Below are 21,268 nucleotides of genomic sequence, written 5' to 3' on the forward strand. Positions count from 1 at the left end.
CCAATGGAAGCTGTGTGACAGAAAAACTGAGATTAAAGTGTATATGGATTTTGAAAAACGTCCTTCAGGTGCAACATCAAGCACCCGGTGCTTCATTAAAAGAAGCTTCCACACACAAATGTATTATAATATATGCACACCTCCAATGAACGCTAAATGTCCTGCATAAATTCCCTCCCCAAGTTAATGTATGAAAAGACTGTGTGGACGTCCCTGTGTGGGTATTGTGAGATCCACTCAGAAACACAAACACACACACACACAGATCAAAGCTCCGGCCTCAGTTCAGAACCTCGTCAATGGCGGAAGTGATGTTGATTGCAAGCACACGTGCTCATTTAATGAACTCTGCAGTAACATCTGCATGCACAGCAGACCGTAGCGGTGTTCATACCTTTGCCAAATTTACCTTGTGTTGAAATTAGATATTGGGTGTGATGTGGCAAACCGCTTTGGGTCCAGCCCCTGTTTAACATAATTTCCCATAATCTATTTTCCACATCAATGAACTTTAATGTTTGAATGTTTGATTCCCATCCACCAGCTTGCTTCATGGCGAAGAAGGCACCTTGATCCAATTGTTGTTGCTACATCGCCACCTAGTGGTCAACCCCTGTCATCAACATTATCGTATATTGCAGAGGTTTACTGGTTACTGATTTAGAGGTTATTTAAAGCGCCTGAGGCAGCAGACAATGTACATGGGTTGACTATTGGTCAATCAAGCAATTAAAAAAAAAAAGTGACACAAAAAGAGATTTCAGTGTGTTCATGATGTAAAATCTAAAAAGTGGTCCAGGACAACCTGGACAGAAAAAAAACATTTTAGATCTTGAGGGATAACTTGTTGCTTTCTCTTTGTGGGCACAAATTTTCCTGATTGCATACTACACACCAGTTCTATACAGCGTGTAGTGTTCGCCATAGTCCACTGTTTAAACCCTTTAGCTTTACAAAAATAAACCTACATTGTGACAGAGCTTGTGTGAGCTGTGTTGAAGTTGAAGTGGTTTATCTCTCAGAGTGATATAGGATATATTTATATATAAATATTATTATATATATATATATATATATATATATATATATATATATATATATTATATATATTTATATATAAATATAGGATATATATATATATATATATATATATATTGCTTGTTCGGTCTTCAGAGACCAGTGCTTGACGCGGAAACCCGGGTTCGTCGTTGATCCCACGGCCCACCCGACGACAGACCGCAAGAGGAGCACTACCGTCCTCCTGCACGTGTTGGTATTGTAGAAATGTCAATAAACCCTGTGAGGGAACTAATTACACTCTCCGTGTGTGTGTGCGTGTGTAAGAGAGAGAGAGAGAAAAAAAAAGGGGAACCTTGGGTTCTTAAGTCATTTATTTAGTCACTTGACAAAAGCCATGGATTATACAAATCAATTACAACAGATTTAAAAGTATTTTTCACATTCTTGCATCTGTAAACATGGTAAAGAGAATACATTCTGACAGTTAATTCACATTGTACCGTGAGAAGTAAATATCAACCCCTGGATCAGAGTAGTACACCGTGCACAGACAGCTACAAAACAGCAGTGCAGGTAAACAAGAAAAAAAAACACCCCACTCTCCGTTACTAACAACTTAATTACTTATCACTTACTACAACTTAACTCTTAATTTGTCAAGTCTGTCGGGAGCAAATCAGCACAAAAGTAACATGCAGACAAGCTGTTCATGTGCTCTCACTTTACCTGAACTGCATCTATTCGGTCATTTTCTCCACGTGATGTAGGAGGTAAACATATTACCAATCAGGCCTCTAAGTCTATTTAGCAGCACAAGAACTCTTTATTAAATACATACAAACACATTACAGTTTTGGCATGTATGTGCACAGTACAAACACACGCGTGTCTGCTTTGTTTACTCACTCTAGGACGTAAACGTGTGTATTAACTTTTTTCTTTTTTGGCAATTACAAAAATATTTTAGTAGTGTTAAGGTGGGTAAGGCTGCTATCGGGCTACTGGGATACAGAATGAGGAAGTTTCAAAAGCTCTCTCTTATGTCTGTAGACTCTGTTGTCCTCTTGTCCCAGCACAAGTAAACATCCAACCTAAACATCTGTTTCAGCTGGCGCTCACATCAGCGAGGGTTTACGTCGGTAAGGCTGCAGTGAGAAGGAGCGCTTGGTTCAAAAACACGTGTTACGACTAGCAAACACATGGCTGGCACGGAGCAGGTTTGGTGTAAATGTGCAAAAATATACAGTTAAATTGTGAGCAAACACTGCTGCAAAATGTTGCGTCGTCCGCGTTACATAATCGCTCACAGGGGGGATTCTTATTTTTCCAGCACGCGCCACGTAGAAAGGAATAGAGCTGCAACGGACACGTGGTTGGGGACGATCAGGCCGACATTTTTGATGCTCTAAACACACTTTAGGTTTCCTTTAAGGAGTTAAAACTTGGACGCTGGAAGCCAATGCTCAGTCCAAACAGTCAGTGTCCCCGAGTGTGCGTTTCGTGCCATTTGTGTCGTCGGTTGTGGTGAAAATGTGAGCCATATTTACACAGAGATTTTACCCCTTTTATGTCTCTGTGAGAACCGTTTGCTCCGTTACAAATATATATATATATATATTTGAATACCTGTGCCAATGCGGCCGATTAGCCCGCCCCGTTCTGTGGAGTGAGACTCTCCCAGGGACAGATGATCTCTTTGGCGCCCTCCCCTCCACGAGAGACGGCCCTGCTGTCCTCGTCCTCGGACTCTATGGGGTAGATTCGGCACTCTGGGGGAATATCCACTTTAATCTGGAAAAAACTGATCAGACACAAGACACAACATTTATTTTGATATCTAATTAAAATGTTTTGCCTGTTTAATGATTTTATAATTTCAAGTTAAATCGATTGATTTCAAATAAAATCATCACATTCTAAAACAGTAGCCACACCACCATACTATCTAGTATGTCAGAAAAGATGTAGTGCGTCCCGATCCATAGTATGTCAGTTATAGTTTGAACGCCACCATTTCTTTCTGGCTGTTCTGCCAAAGTTCAAGGTGGAATGTTTTTGAGGAAGTAGTGTGTCCCAAAAGAATGCAGACTGCATGCAGCAGAACATACATGTCATGGCAGCTGCGGAATCCACCAAAGCTAAAAGATTCGTCTCACACGCACTTGCCAATCCGCCTGGGCGGAGCCTGACCGGGTCGATCGGGGCCGATCGGCTGAATGCGGCCGCTCGTCCCGGTGGCCGAGTGGCATTTGGGCGACCAGCTGGCGAACATGGAGGCCGGGGCGCAGCCGCGCTTCAGCAGGCGGCGAAGGGACAGAGCCACGCGAGACGTGGTCGCGTTTCCGGCGGCCGGCGCCTGGGCCCCGGGGGGCCCCTCGCCTTCCCCTTCACTGGCCTCCGCCCGCCGCTCGGAGGCCGAGGTGCTCTCCAACGCCACGCTGATGGGGGACGGACAAGAAGGCGTGTGGGGCGGGAAGGGGAGAGGGGGTGAGGCGTCGGCGGTGGGGAAGTCGGTGAGGCCAGAGTAGACGGCCAGGTGGGAGACGGGGGTGGTGAAGCGGCACAGCTGTGAGGTCAAAGGGCAAGAGAACAAAAATCCGGGTGCGTTTTTAAAAAAAACTTTCGGATCATTTAAGAAGTAGTACTTACTTTGACACTACGAGAAACACGAGGAACACTTCCAGTGGCAAAAAGACGGAGTCAAGATAATCAATACCTGACAGATGGAATTAAATCAGACATGTAACACGTATGTTTTGGCTACATGGCAAACAAAATACATGAAAAACAAGTTAATGAATGATATTAAGACAAACAAAGACATGAGATGGTTTGTGGGGTTTTATTAGCTCATGACTGACAAACAGAACTGTACAGGAAAGAACACTGTTTGAGTGGAGATGGATAATACAACACCAGTCGAATGAGCACAAACAGGACAGACAACAGTTACAGCTTTTGTGTTACAGATGGTAGGAGATAAGGCCGTTTGTCGTCACCTGTATAAACCTGAGTAGGATGTGTTTAAGGTCTTTAGTTTAAACCACATCATGCAGTTTTATCTCCCATGGGGGGTTCATGAGACATTTTCCAGGTGAATACATTAATTTGTCTCATTACAAGGTCTCATATGTGCAGGGCTAAATACCAGAGAGGTAAGTGATGTCAGATGACCCTTTAAATGTTACGTATTGCACATTGCCCCATTCCCAACAACTCCACTTTCACAAACAACAAACTTGTTAGACAACAATTTCCTTTATCTTGGTTTGTGATCTTCTGAGGAAAACATCCATCTCTACAGCTGCTAAGCGCTCAACTATGTTCATCTGATAGTTGCAAATCTGCCGCTTGGTGCAGAGCACGTGGTGCACAGAGGCCTTTGTTATCACAAAATACTATAAGACGAAACCAGTTGCAGGTAGTGAAACAAACTACAAAGTGAAACGTGATATGCAGCTCCCTGTATGGGAACTGCAGGGACATTTATCACTAGGAGCAACCCGTTTCACATTAAACATTCATTTGACCCATTTTTATGATACAAAAAACGATTACAGCAGCACTTAACTTAAAGCTTAACTTAATATAAATAAACGGCTGTGCATCTTTTTAAAAGATTCCACACACAATAACTCTATAAAAAGCCGTGTTTATTTCTTAGCATGCGGACGCGGTGCGGGTGGCGCCTCCTTGCCCTGCTTGCTAAGTTTGCTCATGACCTGCGTGATGTCAACATTGGCGGCCATCTTGGCCTTCTGCTCCTGCTCCAGCTGCCGGAGGATGATGGGGCTGAGACTGGGCCGTCGCTTCTTGGCATTGTGCCCCAACTGGGTCTCACTGGAAGGGAAAGGAGGAGGAGAGAAAGAGAGACCAGTGATGTTTTTCTTCGGGGAGATGCAGGGGACAACAACAGCAGCAGAGTTAAAGCAGAAAACAACTGAAGCTAAACGCCGTTGAAGGTAAAGCGTAAATGTGGGAGTTAAAAGCCGCCGCGTGCCTGAATTGGTGCTCCTCAGGACAGATGGCCTTCTTCACCGTTTCCTTAAACACCGGAGATTTCTGGTACCGTCCGTACGAGTCCTGCAAAATACACGCGGACTCGATCAGAGATCCCTGCTTGCTTGGCGATCGTCGAGCACAGGCCTGTTGTGAGACACGACGCCATGTTTCCTGACCTTCTTCATGAGCATGTAGATGTGGGTTTGGGCTGGGTCCAGGACGTATCTGTGTGGGTGTTTCAGGCCCTTCACGGTGATTTCCATTGTCTTTCCGTCGATGTTGATCCACCGCGGTGCGCCGCGCGCCAGAAATGTCCTGGGGTCACATTTGCAAATCAAATACTGCACTTAAATGCAAGTATGAGGAACTTTATTGCGATCAGAGAATAATATTGTGCTTTTAATTGCCAAATCAATTAAATCGTTTGCTGGAAGTTGCTTGACTGTTTACGCTCTGTAATTAAAGTCCTTCGACCTTCAATGTCTGTGACAGGAAGAATAAATGAAAACGTTACTTGTAGATATGCTCTGCTTTCTCTCTCATCGTCGAAGCTTGGCCCCACTTCAGATCTTCACAACCCTCCCAGAATGCCAAGTTCTCACCTGAGACAGCGAAAACAACGATTCTGAGCCCTTATCAAATGGCTGAAACACTGACATTGCTTTTACAACGATAACTTATTATTATTATTCTCTCCTAGCTAAAGACAACGTCGATCATACCGCTGAATTCTTTCTTCAGGAAGAGTCTGAAATCATCTCGTCCTCGAGGGTCCGAGAGCAGCTCTTTGAAGCTGAAAGTCCACCTCTCCACGCGCATTTTAGTCGGTATTTCAACACTTTTGAACACATAAAAGTTGTTATGAATTATCCTGCGATTATACATTGGTTAGCGTCCTCAGCCGACTCACTTGGGCATGTTCAAGGTCCAGTACGTGACGTCGTCGGTGACCCAGGGGTTGCTGGGGAGACACTTGGCGAGGAAAGGGTCGTGGCTTTTATAGGTGGAGCAGTGCTTCACCAACCTGCCCGGAACAGGGACAAGGACTTTACCGTCTGCAGCGTTCAAAGGAGGTCAAGGTGAGGTGATTTTCTCCATCACGCTGCATCTCAAGCTGAACATTTTTCAGTTATTAAACAGGTCGCTTGCAGGAGGGACGCGGCCTCTGAGTCTGAGTCAGTGGAGACGTTATGATGTGACAAATCTAAAGTGACTGGACTGTCACAGATGCAGGGGGTCTGGGGGAAACGATAGATTAGCTTACGCGCTAATGGACACCGATGACTTCACTCTGGGCCTCATGATGGCCTGCTGGGTAAAGATCATCTGCAGGGAGAAAGGAAGAGAGACGACAGCTATAAAAACGTCCGTCCCCGTGGATCGCTGGGAGGAAGAATGATACGAAAGAGTGGACTTTAAATTCTCACTCACAATTCTCTCATAGAAGTCGGGTGTTTTGCCCTGAGGAAGAAAAAAGTATTACAGGTTACATTCGGATATCACATATGAGAAAATAAATCTGCATCAAAATCGGCGACAAAAAGCGTATTTGCATGTTTGTGTGAATTCTTTTTTTAATACGATTATGATCACTAGGACATTTAGGATGATTCCCACACAGGAGGAGTTTAAATATTTTGAAACGTTTCGTTGTTGTAATTATTTTTAAGTTCCTACGTTCCTCCCCAAAGAAAATTCCAATATCCGTGGCATCCTTTGCCTACCTGCGCACACTCTAGTCCTTCAGCCACCCGCGAGCTCGACAGCTATGAGTGCGAGCCTCAGTTCAATCATGTGTTTGGGGTTTGATTTCAGGTTGATTGAGGCTTTGGAGGAAACACTTCCTCGGCTTTTTGGAGCCAAAGCTTCTAGCAGCTGTTCGTTGGAGAAGAAACGCTAGGGCTCTGATTTTTCAATTCCGTGATTTGAAAAAAAAAATGCTTCTCATTATTACCAAACATAGGAAACCTGACATGTAGTGTTTGCCCAAATTACATCACGTGGATCAGCAATCACCATCGAGCCACCAAAGGCCTGAGACCTGTGAGCGGATCCTGAAGTGTGACACTGGTGGAGTAACATTGGTGGAGTTCACCTTCAAGATTGGAAATAGGTTAAAAGTCGAGGTTGCGTTAGGAGTTAAGGCATGTAGTTGTGTCATGTACAAACATGGGGGATGTGTGTGTGTGTGTTTGTGCTTAGGTGTTCAACACCGGTTTAAAAGTCTGAAAACAAAAAGAGAGCCCCGGGACCCGCCTGCAGGAGATAAAAGAAGCACAAGAGAACAAGAGAAAAGACAAGGGAAGAGAAGTTAAGTTTCGTAATCGATAAGTCAAGTGAGGGAAACAGTGGACGGGGAAAAGGGACGTAGAGGACAAGCGTCGGTCGCTGGGTTCATGCGTTAAAGCCTCTTATTGAATATAAGCCGATTAGCAGGAATTATGTCCGCACGGGTCACACAGGGACTCACCTGTTACCTCGTCTGCGTTTGGATCTACCAGCCGATCCAGTCCATAGTCCATGGCGCTCACTGTCCCCGGCTGAGAACAACAAAACGATTGTTAACTAAAGCGGACGGCTGCTGATATGATGCTAATCCGCGGCTGCTATTGCGTCACACGTCTCCTGATCCTATGACGTCATCTGTAAAATGGCATTTTGGGGAAATCACTGTTGGACATTAAACTTATACGACTTAAAGAAATGTTTTGTTTTCAGCAGACCACAATTTTCCTTTTAGAAGTGAAAAGTTCAATCATTCAGCTCTAAAGAAGGTCGAACACTTGCACATTGGATTGCCTTATATAACTGATAAGTTGATGACTCTTCTTCTGTTACACAATCAGTCAATTTGAGTCCTGAACCTTTGGCAGTTCAGGATAAAGTGGAAGTGTAAAGGTTTGCTTTCTGAAGGTCATTAAAAGGGCACGTTAATTTCTCCATGAAGGCGGCAAAATCAGTTATATTTGCCTGTAGTGCCAGAAAACTTTCCAGGTTTATATCTGTCGATATTCGGAAGGTTTCTATATTTCATTCGTTTCATATTTCATTTATGGTCTGAACATTTTCTAAATAGGAGAAATGTTTTTTTTCACAGTATAATCTCAATTCTGAATTGATAAAACAGAAATACAAAAAGCGCCTGAAAGTGAAACTGTAAAAAAAATACAATTTTGAACTTTATCCACCAATAAGATTTAAATGCTAGAAAATATTTGCCCATATTTAATAAGATGATGGCTAATTTGCATATTTAAACATATATTTCAGAAAATGTATAATACAAAATAGGCTTGTTGTAATGTAAAATAATCCTTTGCCCCACACACACACACACACACACATTTTCCTCTGCAGTGTGACATATTTATCGGCGGTGCCCTTTTCCTCCTACTGGACACGCAGCGCTAATGAGGCTCCATGGGCCGTGATAATGAGGAACCCTGGGAACTCGAGAGGTGAAGTGCAATTTATCTTTCAGAGGTCTCAATCTGCTGGCAAATCCAATGCTGATATCCATGACGCTGTATCCCGTGCGTGTGTGTGCGTGTGTGTTCTCACCGGAGGTCTGTGAACCACCCAGTAGGCTCTCTCCTGGCAGTCAAACACCACGCGGTCCGGCTTCTTCCTCTCCTTCGCGGCCCTGAAAGGTCGCGCACAAACGCGTGAGCATCTAAACACCTCCTTGATCTCGAGGAGCGGAGACGGATGCCGCTCGAACTCTGTCACTGTCGCTCACCTGTACTGTTCTTTCGCTTGCATCACTATGAAATCCCATTTGTGGTTCATCCACTTGTGAAGACGGTTGTAGTGCTCCTGCGGACATGGGACGACACCTCAGTAGACACCAGCGGGCGAGATGAACGCTCTGGTCTACTCCGCCTCACCTGCTCGTGCAGCTCAAGGAGTCCTTTCTTGCGTATGTTTCTCTTCGCCAGGTAGATTGCTGCAATATTAAAAGGGAAAGTGTGAACGCAGGCATGAGGACGTGAGATCAGACGCGTGACACTCACCGTAATCAGTATCCTCAACAGGCCACTGCTGCGTGGGCCAGAAGTACGGAGTCTGGCAGGGAAAGAAACCTCCTTGTTATTGTGATTATTTGGTTGCAGAACAGACCTCAGCTGCTCAGTGGCACTTTGTAATTTAGCAACAACAAAAATAGAACGGTCAGACATTTACCGCTTTTCTGTTTTATAAATCTATTACAACTATTTTGAGACTTGATGTATTTAATGATTAATCTATAATGAAAATCCACTTTAGCTGCAGTCATAATTATATCTCCTTAGACGCGGAACCGAAAAGAGCCGATGGAAAATGCAATCAATTATTATTATTATTAATTATTAATACCACCTAGCAAGCGTCGTAATTATCAAATAAATATAATCACAGAGCATTGAAAGCCAACAAACGTTGAATAAATCAGCTTTACTCGTTAGTTATTAAACAAACTTCCTCATCCTGTGCGGGAAAAAAGTTGACTGTGGACGAAATAAAGTACTTTGAAATCCAATCACATTCCTCCTCATCATGATAATCTCCAAACATATATTTGGAATTGTGCATTGTCTACATGTGGCCCTCTTCTCCACTGCCTTCATTTGTTTTTTCCACTTGTTGCTCAACTGTTGTGCATTCAAATCCAAATCATTCACACTGCACTCAGAGGGAGGCGAGCGGCTGCCTTTGCTCTGTGGCTTGTGTTCACCTGGCAGCGGTAGAGGGAAGCGTCCGGTTTGATCACCAGGCGTTTGTGGTCTTGCAGCGGGTAGATGTATCCCAACGCCACCAGCATACAGCCCAAACTCCTCGCCTCTGGAGACAACAGACAGACAGAGAGAGTCCAACGTAAAACGATCCACCGTCAAACTGCGTATCTGTTTGCATGAATGGCAGCAGCCGCCTCGTCTCTCACCTTGTGCGTCCAGTTGGAATCTGTCCTCCAACCACGCAATAATGTCTTCGCCTGAGGAGGACACGTGCAAATCGTAAGCCCGGGGGAAACACGATATTCACCACCAAAGCAGCTCTGACGGCCAACATCAAGTCATTAGTGTTGTGTGTGTGTGTGTGTGTGTGTGTGTGTGTGTGTGTGTGTGTGTGTGTGTGTGTGTGTGTGTGTGTGTGTGTCTGTGCGTAGGTGGGTTTCTAAATGCCAAAGCCCGGATGTAGACCACCGCTGACGGTAAGAGCTGATGAGGAGGAAGTAGAGGAAGGAAGAGGAGGAGAGGAGGAAAAGACAGGAACGAGAACGAGTTAATTAAAAGCGACGGAATGAGAGAAAAAGCGGGGAGGAGGGGAGGAAAGGAGGAGGCACGGCAAACAAAATAGCAAAGGAGGCAATGAGAGGAGGGTACGAGGGACAGGAAAGGAGATGAGAGAAAAGATATGGGGAGCAAAACCGAGAGGATTGGAGAGTAATGAGGGGAAGATCCAGAAGAGAGGGACAGGAAAAGAGTCAAGGAAATAAGGGGAGATAGGAGGAGAGACGACATATGGAAAGATGAGGAGGTTAGAGACTAAGAAAGGAAAGGAGGAAAGAGGACATGGGGGTAAAAAGTAAAGAAATCCAAAGAATGTAAAGGAGAGGAAAGAAAGGAAATAAAGGGTGAAGGTAGATGGAAAAGAAGGGATATAAAAAGGAGAGGAGAGCCTCCTCTCTGTCGTTCTCTTGCTTCTGTGTCTGTTCCTTGCTCTTTCCCTCTCGCCCGCTCAATCGCCATCATCGTCCTCCTCCTTCACCTCCTACTTTTTTCCGCTCTCCCCCCCGAGTCAGAGACCGGGGGGGTTGTCATGGAGATTCAATCTGTAGCTCTCGAGTTTGAGCCTGATAGCTCTGGTATCCTCCAGTGAGACTATGCAGCCCCAATCACTCCACCAGATGCTGAATAGCATCAAGTGTGTTGTGTGTGTGTGTGTGGGGGGGGGGGGGGGGGGGGGTGTGTGTGTGTGTGCGAGCTCTTTACCAGTAATAGCGTGTGGTATTGTTGTTATAACCAGCCTCTGAGGCTGCGACCTGACTCCGGTTTTTGGGTCCTGCATCTCCAGCAGCACCTTCTCCGCCTGCCAGATCAATATCAAGGGGAAGGTGAGGTTACCACGACAACTGATTGTGAGTTGATGGGGGCACAGGTCACCAACGGGTTGTGGGGGACAGCCCCGATGAAGGGGATTGAAAAAAGCAGAAGGATGAATTGATGGATTTGGGGATTGAATCTGATGATGATGATGATGATGGCAATTATCAGCATCTTCATCATCCCCGTTAACCTTTTCTGTTTAGTAAAATCTCTAATCTAATCTCTTTTCCTCCTGCGCTACTAGAGCTTGCTATCACCACTTGTACTTAAGTCTTCCATCAGGCCAACGCAGCGTCACCTGGTAACTCTCCCAGCGCTTCTATTCATAAACCGACACGACAAATGACTGTGGAGGTTGGCGCTGCATCCAAACGAGGGCCGTGGTGAGATCAGAGGTTTGTTTCATGCGCTGATCTCGTGGTTTTTGTTTGGCTTGTGTGTTTTGTTTTTTTTATTTTGCGGTGAGTCACTGCCCTGTTTTTTTTGGGGGGGGGGTGGTTCATCATATCATCGGATCCCACAGCTCAGGGGTGAGCTGGAAAGCAAACAATCATGCCGTACGTTAATTATGTCTGTGCGAGAGTGCAGTTGTGTGTTCCTAAAACGGGGGGGGGGGGGGGGGGGGGTGCAGCTGCCGAGGCGGTTTGAAGTGGCTTTGTGCTTTGAAGTCATCCTGGAGAGGCTATAAGCCCGCGGCTGAGTCGGACCAAAGTGGGCTTTCATGGAGCGACGCACAAAGCTCCCCTGGAAATGAGGAGCCTCATTTGCCTGCTGAGCAGGACATTGTCCTGGCTACAATGGACAGAGTTTTCTCTGTTTTCTAGCACACTTCTGTTTTTAGTTTTTTCACACAGTGCCAAAAGTTTACTTCAGTGTGATAAATATCCAGCTTGTGAAGTGGATGCAGTTTGAGATGTAAGACGATCAATGGAGCATCGCTCGGGCCCCCCGGACCGGGCTGCTGTTGGGCAATAGACCGGCGCCTGGATTATCGTCTCTCCTGCGGCTGGTTATTGTGGATGGAAGCACAGATACTGATCCAGGCTTAGTGCTTATTAAACTGAATGACCTTATCACCGTGAAAAGGTTGAAACAAAACCCACATGTCCACATTTAGTAGACAAGTAGCTTGCCCACTGACACCAAGATGAAATCTGCTTGTGGTTTTCTTTCCTACGAAGAGTTTATATATATTTTTTAATCTAGGATTTCAAATTCACATTTGCATGCATGATTAAAAGGTGGTTCTGAATATTTTTTTTATTTGTTTTGTTGCATTACTCCAAAGGATATACGTGGGCTTTGTTGCTTCACAACAACCTAATAAATATTTACACTACAAGCATAAAGAAAACACAGTTCAACCTTTAGACATTAGGTTTTTTCGAGGCTAAAACTGTTTTTATGAGGAAATTCCAATACAGCCCGGGTTTAATAGGATACAACAAACCACTACAGCCAAAGAATCGGGTTGGAGAATTCATTTAAGTGAATGATATTAAAGTGCGCCTGCAGGTGTAGTCTAGCCTGAGCAGGGCTGTTATCATCATCTCATATGTAAAACGATAGCTTACCTTCCTGAGACAAGCCATGCGTGGTCGATACCTCTGCCCATGATCGCGGAGAGTGTTTCTAATGGTCATGTCTAATGATGAGTCCCTCTCAGACACACACAGAATAACACCGTCGCCTTGAGTACTGTGTCGTGTGGGGATGTTGGAAGGAAAAGGCAATAATAGTCATTGGTGCTGCCTTCAAGTGACGCGCACAAGCTGCCGCTCGGAGGCTGGGAAATTGTAATTGTGATGTTAAGTTCTCCTCTGTCGTCACTGAAATGAGCGTTTCAGTTACGTTAGATTGAGAAAAAGCCCCAAAGGCCATTATTCAAATTTAGGATGATTAATGTTATAAAACAGTATAATAAAAGTCAAAAATAATGAAAGATGAACACTTTACCTACAAGTATTGAGGATCTGCTCGTTTATAGTCACATCTTAAGTTCCCCAAATAATCATAAAAAAGGTCTCATCATATAAACTCGAGGGGGTTCCTTGGCTATATTCTCAATGTTGTTAACGCGTTGAGATAGGATGCTATATTTCCAACTGCATTTAAAGGCAGCATACCTCAAGGGAAGTCAACCAATCAGAGCCTCCCTTTCGATGAGCGACGCAGTTACCACACTGAACCGGCAGGTGGCGACAAGTTACCATCAGAAAATATATAAATGTTGTGTTTTAAAATAAATAGTGTTTTCTCTCAGTTAAACATAGAATAAGTCATACAAACTAAGTTTTATTCGTCGATAAAACTAAGCAGGTTGTTTAATATCCTAGTCGCTGATAATTACATGTCTACACATGTATCCTTTCACTGACATAATTATACGTGAAATCCTAATAGTTCACTTGTATTAGTGTGTTTTAAAACATGTGTAAAATAAAACTGTTTGTGGGAGTCGAGGCGATGAAAGCAAAGCATAATGCGGTTTAAGCTCGATGGTAAACAGTCCTCAGCACTACTTCCTGAGTTTAGGGAAGGGGCTTGGTCCCGTGCCTGCGCCCCGCGAACGCGCATCAAATTAGCATCGATGAAGTTTGTGCGAACATGGCGGATTTCCTGCCGACCAGGTCCGTGTTAAAAGTTTGTCTACCCGTCTGCCTGCTGAACAGCGGCGAGGTGGACCAGCTCCGAAAGTCCAAGGAGATCGACCGAAGAATCTCCCGGGAGAAAACGTACGTTAAACGGCTGGTGAAGATCCTGCTGCTCGGAGCGGGCGAGAGCGGCAAGTCGACTTTCCTCAAACAAATGCGGATCATCCACGGACAGGACTTCGACCAGCGCGCGCGCGAGGACTTCCGAGCCACGATTTACAGCAACGTCATCAAAGGTAACGGCCGGGGCCAGACGTTAGGAGGCCCGACGCGACGGAAAAGCGCTTAAAAAGTGTCTCGTTAGCGGAGGAGGGGGGGGGGTGGTGGTGGTGGTTGTATGTGCGCGCGCCCGTGCGTGCGTGCGAGGGGGTGAGTGAGTGAGTGAGTGAGGGAGGGGGGAGAGTTTCCACATCTGTTCAGCAGCGCCGGGTGAGAGGACACATATATAAACACACTACATCTGCTTCCCCGGCACACCCAGGACGAGCTCAAGTGTCCCCCGCCCGCTTTGACGCGCTCGTGGGGGCCAAAGCTCTTCGGGCGGCGGCCGTTACACCGTCAACGGTCGCGGTTCTGAGTCGAGGACGCGCGCGCGTCAAAGCGTCGGTGTCACGGGGGACCGAACCCACCCGGTGTTCCTGTTCCTCTGAACTCACTCGCTTCGTGGAATCCGGTGTAAATGAAACCAAAATGTGCGGTTGTAATTTTTCTGCGAGGGAACGAATGATCATAAGCGTCATGTTCCTTTTCGACTCCATTCATTCATTCGCTCTTGTCCCACCGGGCAGGTTTTCCCGTGACACCTGTTATCTGTGCGACTCTGGACTTTCTGCCACTTCAACTTCCCTCACTTAACACGCCACCAGTGTCCCTCTGTCCGTCTCTCACCGAGGTGTCCTCACGTTTCCTCCCCAGGTGTCCGCGTGCTGGTGGACGCCCGGGAGAAGCTGCACATCCCGTGGGGCGACCCGGAGAACCAGAGGCACGGGGACAGCCTGATGGCCATCGACACCCGGTCGGCCAAGATGGCCAGCGGGCAGCTGGAGACGTCCGTCTTCCTGCGGTACCTGTCCGCCATCAGGGCCCTGTGGGACGACTCGGGGATACAGAACGCCTACGACCGTCGCCGGGAGTTTCAGCTGGTACGTGGATGCACGCGCCAGCTGGAAGACGATGACGGTGGTGGTGGTCCAGGTCTTCCAGTATGAATCTTGTGGACCCAGTTAGACAGTTGAGAGGTGGCGGCGGAGTGGGAATAGAAAGTGAAATCTTCTTCCCTCTCCACTAAATCTCTTTCGGTCCGTGTTGAGCGGTCAGAAATGTGACTCAGCTTCCTGTTTACACCTCTCCCAGCTCCTCATATCACGGCTGTCCGGACGCCTGTTTTAACACGTTTTACCCCCCGAACATCAGCTGTGGTCGGCAGTACGCTCACGTGTGCTTGCTGGGAGTTTTCCTAGTATCACTTTCACCACCTTCTGAAACAACCCACAAAAAAAAACTTGCATTTATGTAATTTCCAGGCAGGTCACATGAGCTTTGGGGTTACGGAATACTTGAATACTTCTCCCAAAGTTGCTTCCAATTGTGAGACGCAGGCAGAACATTTGCGTCTCCTCCTCATTGCATAAAGCTGAACCGTTCTCAATGGCATTTTTGTGCACACACACACACACACACACACACTCAGCTAGTTGGTGTGAGCTGGTTGTGCAGACAGAAAGGGGAATAATGGTGATCAGAGCTGGAATGTTGATCTGGAGTTAAACAGCTTTATGCTCACAAACACATGTACACATACGTGTGCATGTAAGGCTCTAACTAACTGATTTAAAAAATATATATATTTTCTTTTATAGAATATTGGGAAAGGCCCTTTTGTCAGTAGTATAAAACATTTCACAGGCTGGTAAAATTAGTTATCGGTATTTGTCTCGGAAATGAGTTTGTCCATTGGCAGAAAATCAATGGAGATCACAAATGAATCAGTAAAGTTGTATTTTATAGGAGTTGAAAATACCTGGCTCACTTTCTGTATTTCATACTGTTATTTATGAATGTCTATGGCATACTATAGATGTCAAATTTTTACTGAACAGATATTGACTAGAATTTAAGCGTATTCCTTATTCAGAGTTCTCTTATGAACAACACACACGGCTTCCCGTGGGACACACAGATTAGCGTGCGGCTAAAAGCCTTAATCTCAGACCGGTAATCTTCAAAACTAGTTCGCTTATTTGTTTACATCACATTGAATGATTTGACCAACAAAAAGAATCAGCCAGTTAATCAAGGCAAGAGAAGGATTAGTAGCGTCAGCCTTTTTTTACTGTATGAATTCATGATTTCTAACAAAATCTCGAACCTAAGGGAAGGAGGTGACCATACATTATAATTACTATATAGCTATTGGGATAGCAGACTTAGTATCATCTTAAATATTGCATCTTGTTATAATTGTAACAAAACAGAAGTCTCTTCCTGCTATTTAACGGTGCATTTCCATTTGCCTTGAAACTCCACATTACTGATGTTTTTCAAAACCCTCATTGTCTAAATATCTTGTTGAAGCACAAATGGTCAACGCTAACGATATCACCCCGCGCTGCCACAGGGAATCTTGTTTGCGAGGACTATTTTCTCCCCCCCCTCTGCAGATACAACCCATTGTGTGTTAGCCATGCCGGGTAAATCTCCATGGCTCTTCCAGGTGATTTGCATCACAAATCCCCCCTCAGCTGTGTCCTCGGGCGCTCTCGTTGATTTATCATTAAAAACGAACACACGGACTGAAACCACACATGGATCCTCTCCCTGGTACCAGGGTCACACAGCTGCTCATGACAATCACCCACAAACAGCATCCTCTCTGCTTTCACTTTATTTCCCCAGTGTAGCAACTTGCACTTAAATATGGCTCTGCATAAATTATCAGGTCTACAGTTTTGTCAGAATGAGCTTCAGAGCAACGTAGCTCTTCTTTCTTTTGGCATTAGTGCTGCTGCACCCTGGTGTAATGTCAGCTTTGCTCACACACACACACACACACAGGATTTTCAGGTCAGGTTAGTTGTTTTTAGTAAAATATCGGAAGGTGAGGACGAAAGCTTACAGTGGGACGGGGCTTAAATTCTGAAGTAATGGCCAAACAATGACTACTGCTGATGATACAATTTGAATTTTATTTATTTGCTTACTGGGGCATTCATGCAGATCAATTGCAACAAAAAAAAAAGGTGTGGTGTGTTTATAGTAGACAGTGTCTGTCACGGGGGTAAGATGGCCGGCAAAATCAGTTGTGCCTTTTTTAAGTTTATGTTGAGTTCAGGACACAAACACACAGATAAAGGAATGCAGCAGTCTTGAGCCTCGTGTCCGGGCTTGCACTCATTTTGCATGAACCGCGTCGGAGCAGTCTAGAGAAAAAATACCCCCGTGCACAGGCAGAGCGAGCCACGCTTCTGTGTACATCAAAGAGGTTCTTCTAAACACGCGTCTTATGCAACGCAGAATACTTTGCATCCTGCTTCACCTACTCTGAGCAAACTGGATGGGAAAACAAACCAATCGTGATTTTCTGCCCTTTCAACAAATGCGTTGAATTGGTTTCTCAGTTTGTGAGCGCTCATTGCGTGCAGACGTTGCGTTAAGTGACTGAATGAAATGAATTGTGTTGAATTAACCGAAATTCCTCCTTTGTCCTGTCGCAGGGTGAGTCAGTGAAGTATTTCTTGGATAATCTGGATAAGCTTGGCAAGCCGGTAAGTTGTTTCTACCCGCAGCGATTGTTGTAATCAGACGTGTATATGTTATAGTGGATATTTCAACATATCTGGACAGTTCAAAGTGAGCTCCCGAGCGACTGCGATTTGGGTTTTGGCCAAAAACCGAGGCTGATTGTTTCCTTCCATAATCAAATACCTGGATTGGTTCGAGTGAGACGAGGAGAAAAGATGTCGTAATCTTCGCAATAAAACCATTTGATGTGACTTGACAAGTCTTGGCCCATCAATGTTAAGATCGCTACAGTCTTCATTTCTCCTCCCAACTGTTCAACCTTTCCCCCCCATATTGATTATTATATACATGTTATAAAAGCTCGAGGTTTCATCAGACGAGGCGGCCGAACACGGCTTGCAGCTGTGTGAGGATTCAAACCGTTTGCGTTTGCACCCAAATTGGATCCAAAGAAGATGATTTGTTTGGATTTTTCTTGAATCGATATCCACCTTTTTATAGAATCGATAGTTTGCAGAACATATTTAAGTCAGCAGCGCTGACACGATCGATAACAAACCTTTTCTTCTTCGTCTGTAAGCTGATTGAAGCTTCTGTTGGTGCTGGAATGTCATTCGCTGTGTTTCTGCGCCCCCCACCCCTCCCTTCCCCCCAACCCTCCTCCAGGAATACGTTCCCACTCAGCAGGACATCCTGCTGGCTCGCAAACCCACCAAGGGCATCCACGAGTACGACTTTGAGATCAAGAACGTCCCCTTCAAGATGGTGGACGTGGGGGGGCAGCGGTCGGAGCGGAAGCGCTGGTTTGAGTGCTTCGATTCGGTCACCTCGATCCTCTTCCTCGTCTCGTCCTCCGAATACGACCAGGTGAGAGAGGCCTCCGCACCACCACCACCACCCCCCCCCCCCCCTCGTAAAGACCTGCGATAGCCTGGCTCGTTAATCGGTTTGTTCTGCCAGATAATGTTTGGTGACTTTTTGATAAGTCTTCAGTGTGCGCTTTGGCTTCCAAACCATGTAAATAAACTAATCTAAATCCCCTGTGAGGAAGTCGATCTGGTCGATCGTTCATTTGAGAACATTTTGTGGACGTGTGCGTGGTTACACATCCACAGCATTAAACACTCCTACGTTATTCCCTTCTATTGCTTGGGCAGATTAAGTTACACTTGATTTAAAAAAATTCTGCCTACCAAAGTGTTTGAAATAAAATAAAAGGCTGATTCTATTTGCTCGTCGTCCGATCACGACTGGACCCGTCGGTAGTAATCGTCCTTGCCGTGCGGCTGTCTCCCAACAGGTGCTGATGGAGGACAGGCAGACCAACCGGCTGCGCGAATCGCTCAACATCTTCGAGACCATCGTCAACAACCGCGTCTTCGTCAACGTTTCCATCATCCTCTTCCTCAACAAGACAGACCTGCTGGAGGAGAAGGTGAAGAGCGTTCCGCTCAAGGACTACTTTCCTGAGTACACCGGGCAGGAGCACGACCTGCCGGACGTGCAGGCGTTCATGGTGGAGTGCTTCCGGGACAAGAGGCGCGACGCCACCCAGAAGCCCCTCTACCACCACTTCACCACGGCCATCAACACGGAGAACATCAGGCTGGTGTTCCGGGACGTCAAGGACACCATCCTCCACGACAACCTCAAGCAGCTCATGCTCCAATGACCCCTGTCGACCTGTGAAGACGGAGGACCCAACTGGGGACGGACCAACTCTCGCTCCCCACCCGCCCCATCCCCTCACTCCCGACGAGGACTTGGGAGAGATCCGCCTCAGAAGAATCCTTTCGACGTCGGTGTTCTTCTCCAGCCGTTTTTTATATTACTTTTTACCCTCCTCTCTAAAAAGTCGGCCTTGTCATTCGTTAAGGATTCGGTAGTGGAACGAGTCTGCGCGGCAACCCTCCATCCTCCCCCTCCAGCCCCTCCCCCCCGCCCCGTAGTTCTACAGAACTCGAGACTCTATTACCTGCCATTACCTGGCGGCGGAGATCTGCGAGACCTTTTACCAACCGGGCAGATGGCCTCTGAACCAGATCCACAACTTGCCTAGCAACAGACACGGGACCGACAATGTCTCGACCACACGTAGGCAGGGGAATTAAGGCGGTCGAAATGCGCCACCATCAGCCGTGCCGATGTTGATTTGCCAGTTATGTGTCCGTAGCACTGAATTGATCTTTTCCAGAATCACTCCATTATTTCTGTTGCACGCTCCACTGCTGCTTCGCGAATGTGGTTTATCTGCCCCCTTTAGTTTGGAGAAGGGTTCGCCATGTTGCTGATGATTTGGAGGCTGCACAGTTGTTTTTGTTATCGCGGCGCCGTCCCTCCCTCTTCTCGTACGAGTTGTCACCTTCTTTTTGTTTGTTTTTTTGTCCCCCCCTGTGCCTCGAGTTAAAAAGGGGGGCCGGCCAACTGACTATTTTTGCCAGGACTAGGACCAGTTCATAGATGGCAAAAAAAACAACACATTCAGAAAGTTCAAAATATTTAACGTGGGAAATGGCTCCAGCACTGGCACCTTGTCTAGAGGAAACCAATGCAAGAAAAGGGCACAACCACAAGACTCTTTCCCTATAAAGTCTTATATAGACCTGATCACTGTTTGAATCCTGCATTTGTGCCTGTTGCCTCAATAGAATTAGAGCCAATATTGACTGCCTTCATCAGATGATTAACATGAGAGTTCCCCAAGTTGTACCTTTTTGTTTTTTTCGATTGTTTTACGTGGACAAAATGACGTTAGGCCAGAAATGCCACTTGCAGTCCACTGATTTCTCAGGGTTGAATCAAAACCAGCGTTAATGCCGACGTCGTTGTTGGTGAACTAACTGAATCATTTTAATCAGCAAGGCCTCAGTACAGTTAGCCGGGTGGCGTTTGGTACCGTACCCTCCAGGCTTTGACCCCTGAGCGTTGACCTAGAATCCCCCACCCTCTCTCGCTCTCTCCTCTCTCTCTCTAATTAGATGCCTTGTAAAGGGACAGACTGAAATGATTGTCTGTCAGTAGATGTAGAGAGTTTTGCTTTAGATTTTCTTAATATACTGTAAGTATGAGCTGTGACTCCAGGCGTCTCTGAAAAACCCTTGAAGGTTGGCTTATATTTATACGCCAACTAGGACTCCACTGTTTTTTGTTTTTTTCTAGGACAATTTTCAGGCACCGTTTGAATCTGTATTTTGATTTCCCCCCCGTTCCCCGGGACTGTTCACATGGACATCCTCCTGTTTTTATTTTCCTCTTCTACATTAGAGCGTGTGAGCATCACTTTGCATCTAGTTCTGGCTTTGTACATACTGTGATCTGTTGCCATGTAAATAATATTCAGGTTTATCTCCGTATATATAAATGGTTGTAGAGTGGATTTTTTTTTGTGCTGAATGTGTTTAAAATCACTGCTTTTCCAATGAAGATTACTTTTTTTTGATTAGGATTTATTGTGTTACTTTTCATCACCTTCTTGAAATTCATTCCTTTGCAAAGTCTCATGTCAATCTAACAATCAATAAAATACACCTTTCTAATGAAAGTAGGCTTTTTTCTTAATTTTACATATCAAGAATTTGACCTTTTCATGATTATTGTTGCAAAAAATATCTAAAAAACTCATTTTCTGAGAAAGTCCAGGAGATGGAAAAAAGGAGTTTTTTGTCGTACAACACCTGCAATTATCGTTTGTTATTAAAGCTCTGGTTCTGCCAAAAATCCCCAACCCGACTCAGCAAAGGCCTTGGTGGGAACGACAATGATCAA

The 21,268-nt window shown here is 45.6% G+C and overlaps 2 protein-coding genes across 8 annotated transcripts; one reads left to right on the forward strand and one right to left on the reverse strand.

Moving 5' to 3' along the window:
• Positions 1–1,373: 1,373 nt before the first annotated feature.
• On the reverse strand, positions 1,374–13,205 carry LOC120819190 (regulator of G-protein signaling 9). 7 transcript variants are annotated; one of them, XM_078103289.1, is made up of 20 exons: positions 13,069–13,205; positions 12,683–12,806; positions 10,995–11,091; positions 9,944–9,994; positions 9,737–9,843; positions 9,036–9,087; positions 8,910–8,968; positions 8,762–8,838; positions 8,584–8,665; positions 7,500–7,562; positions 6,454–6,483; positions 6,287–6,348; positions 5,933–6,046; positions 5,745–5,860; positions 5,537–5,624; positions 5,199–5,337; positions 5,021–5,103; positions 4,743–4,860; positions 3,183–3,586; positions 1,374–2,821 (listed from the first exon to the last, which is right to left on the reverse strand). In XM_078103289.1, exons 2-20 carry the CDS (start codon positions 12,749–12,751, stop codon positions 2,665–2,667), a joined length of 1,968 nt encoding a protein of 655 aa, XP_077959415.1. In that variant the 5' UTR covers positions 12,752–12,806; positions 13,069–13,205; the 3' UTR covers positions 1,374–2,664. The 7 variants fall into 7 exon arrangements, with proteins under 7 accessions (XP_077959415.1, XP_077959414.1, XP_040032296.2 ...); XM_078103288.1 differs by having other exon boundaries at positions 13,065–13,204; XM_040176362.2 differs by lacking the exon at positions 13,069–13,205 and having other exon boundaries at positions 12,683–12,900.
• A 256-nt stretch (positions 13,206–13,461) lies between these two features.
• On the forward strand, positions 13,462–21,044 carry LOC120819191 (guanine nucleotide-binding protein subunit alpha-13). Its single transcript, XM_040176367.2, has 5 exons — positions 13,462–13,998; positions 14,678–14,904; positions 17,476–17,526; positions 18,170–18,370; positions 18,804–21,044. The coding sequence occupies exons 1-5, from the start codon at positions 13,716–13,718 to the stop codon at positions 19,173–19,175; spliced, it is 1,134 nt and encodes a 377-aa protein (XP_040032301.2). The 5' UTR covers positions 13,462–13,715; the 3' UTR covers positions 19,176–21,044.
• The last annotated feature ends 224 nt before the right edge of the window (positions 21,045–21,268 follow it).

Source organism: Gasterosteus aculeatus, chromosome 5, assembly GCF_964276395.1.
Source record: "Gasterosteus aculeatus chromosome 5, fGasAcu3.hap1.1, whole genome shotgun sequence".
In the NCBI taxonomy this organism is placed as follows: domain Eukaryota; kingdom Metazoa; phylum Chordata; class Actinopteri; order Perciformes; family Gasterosteidae; genus Gasterosteus; species Gasterosteus aculeatus.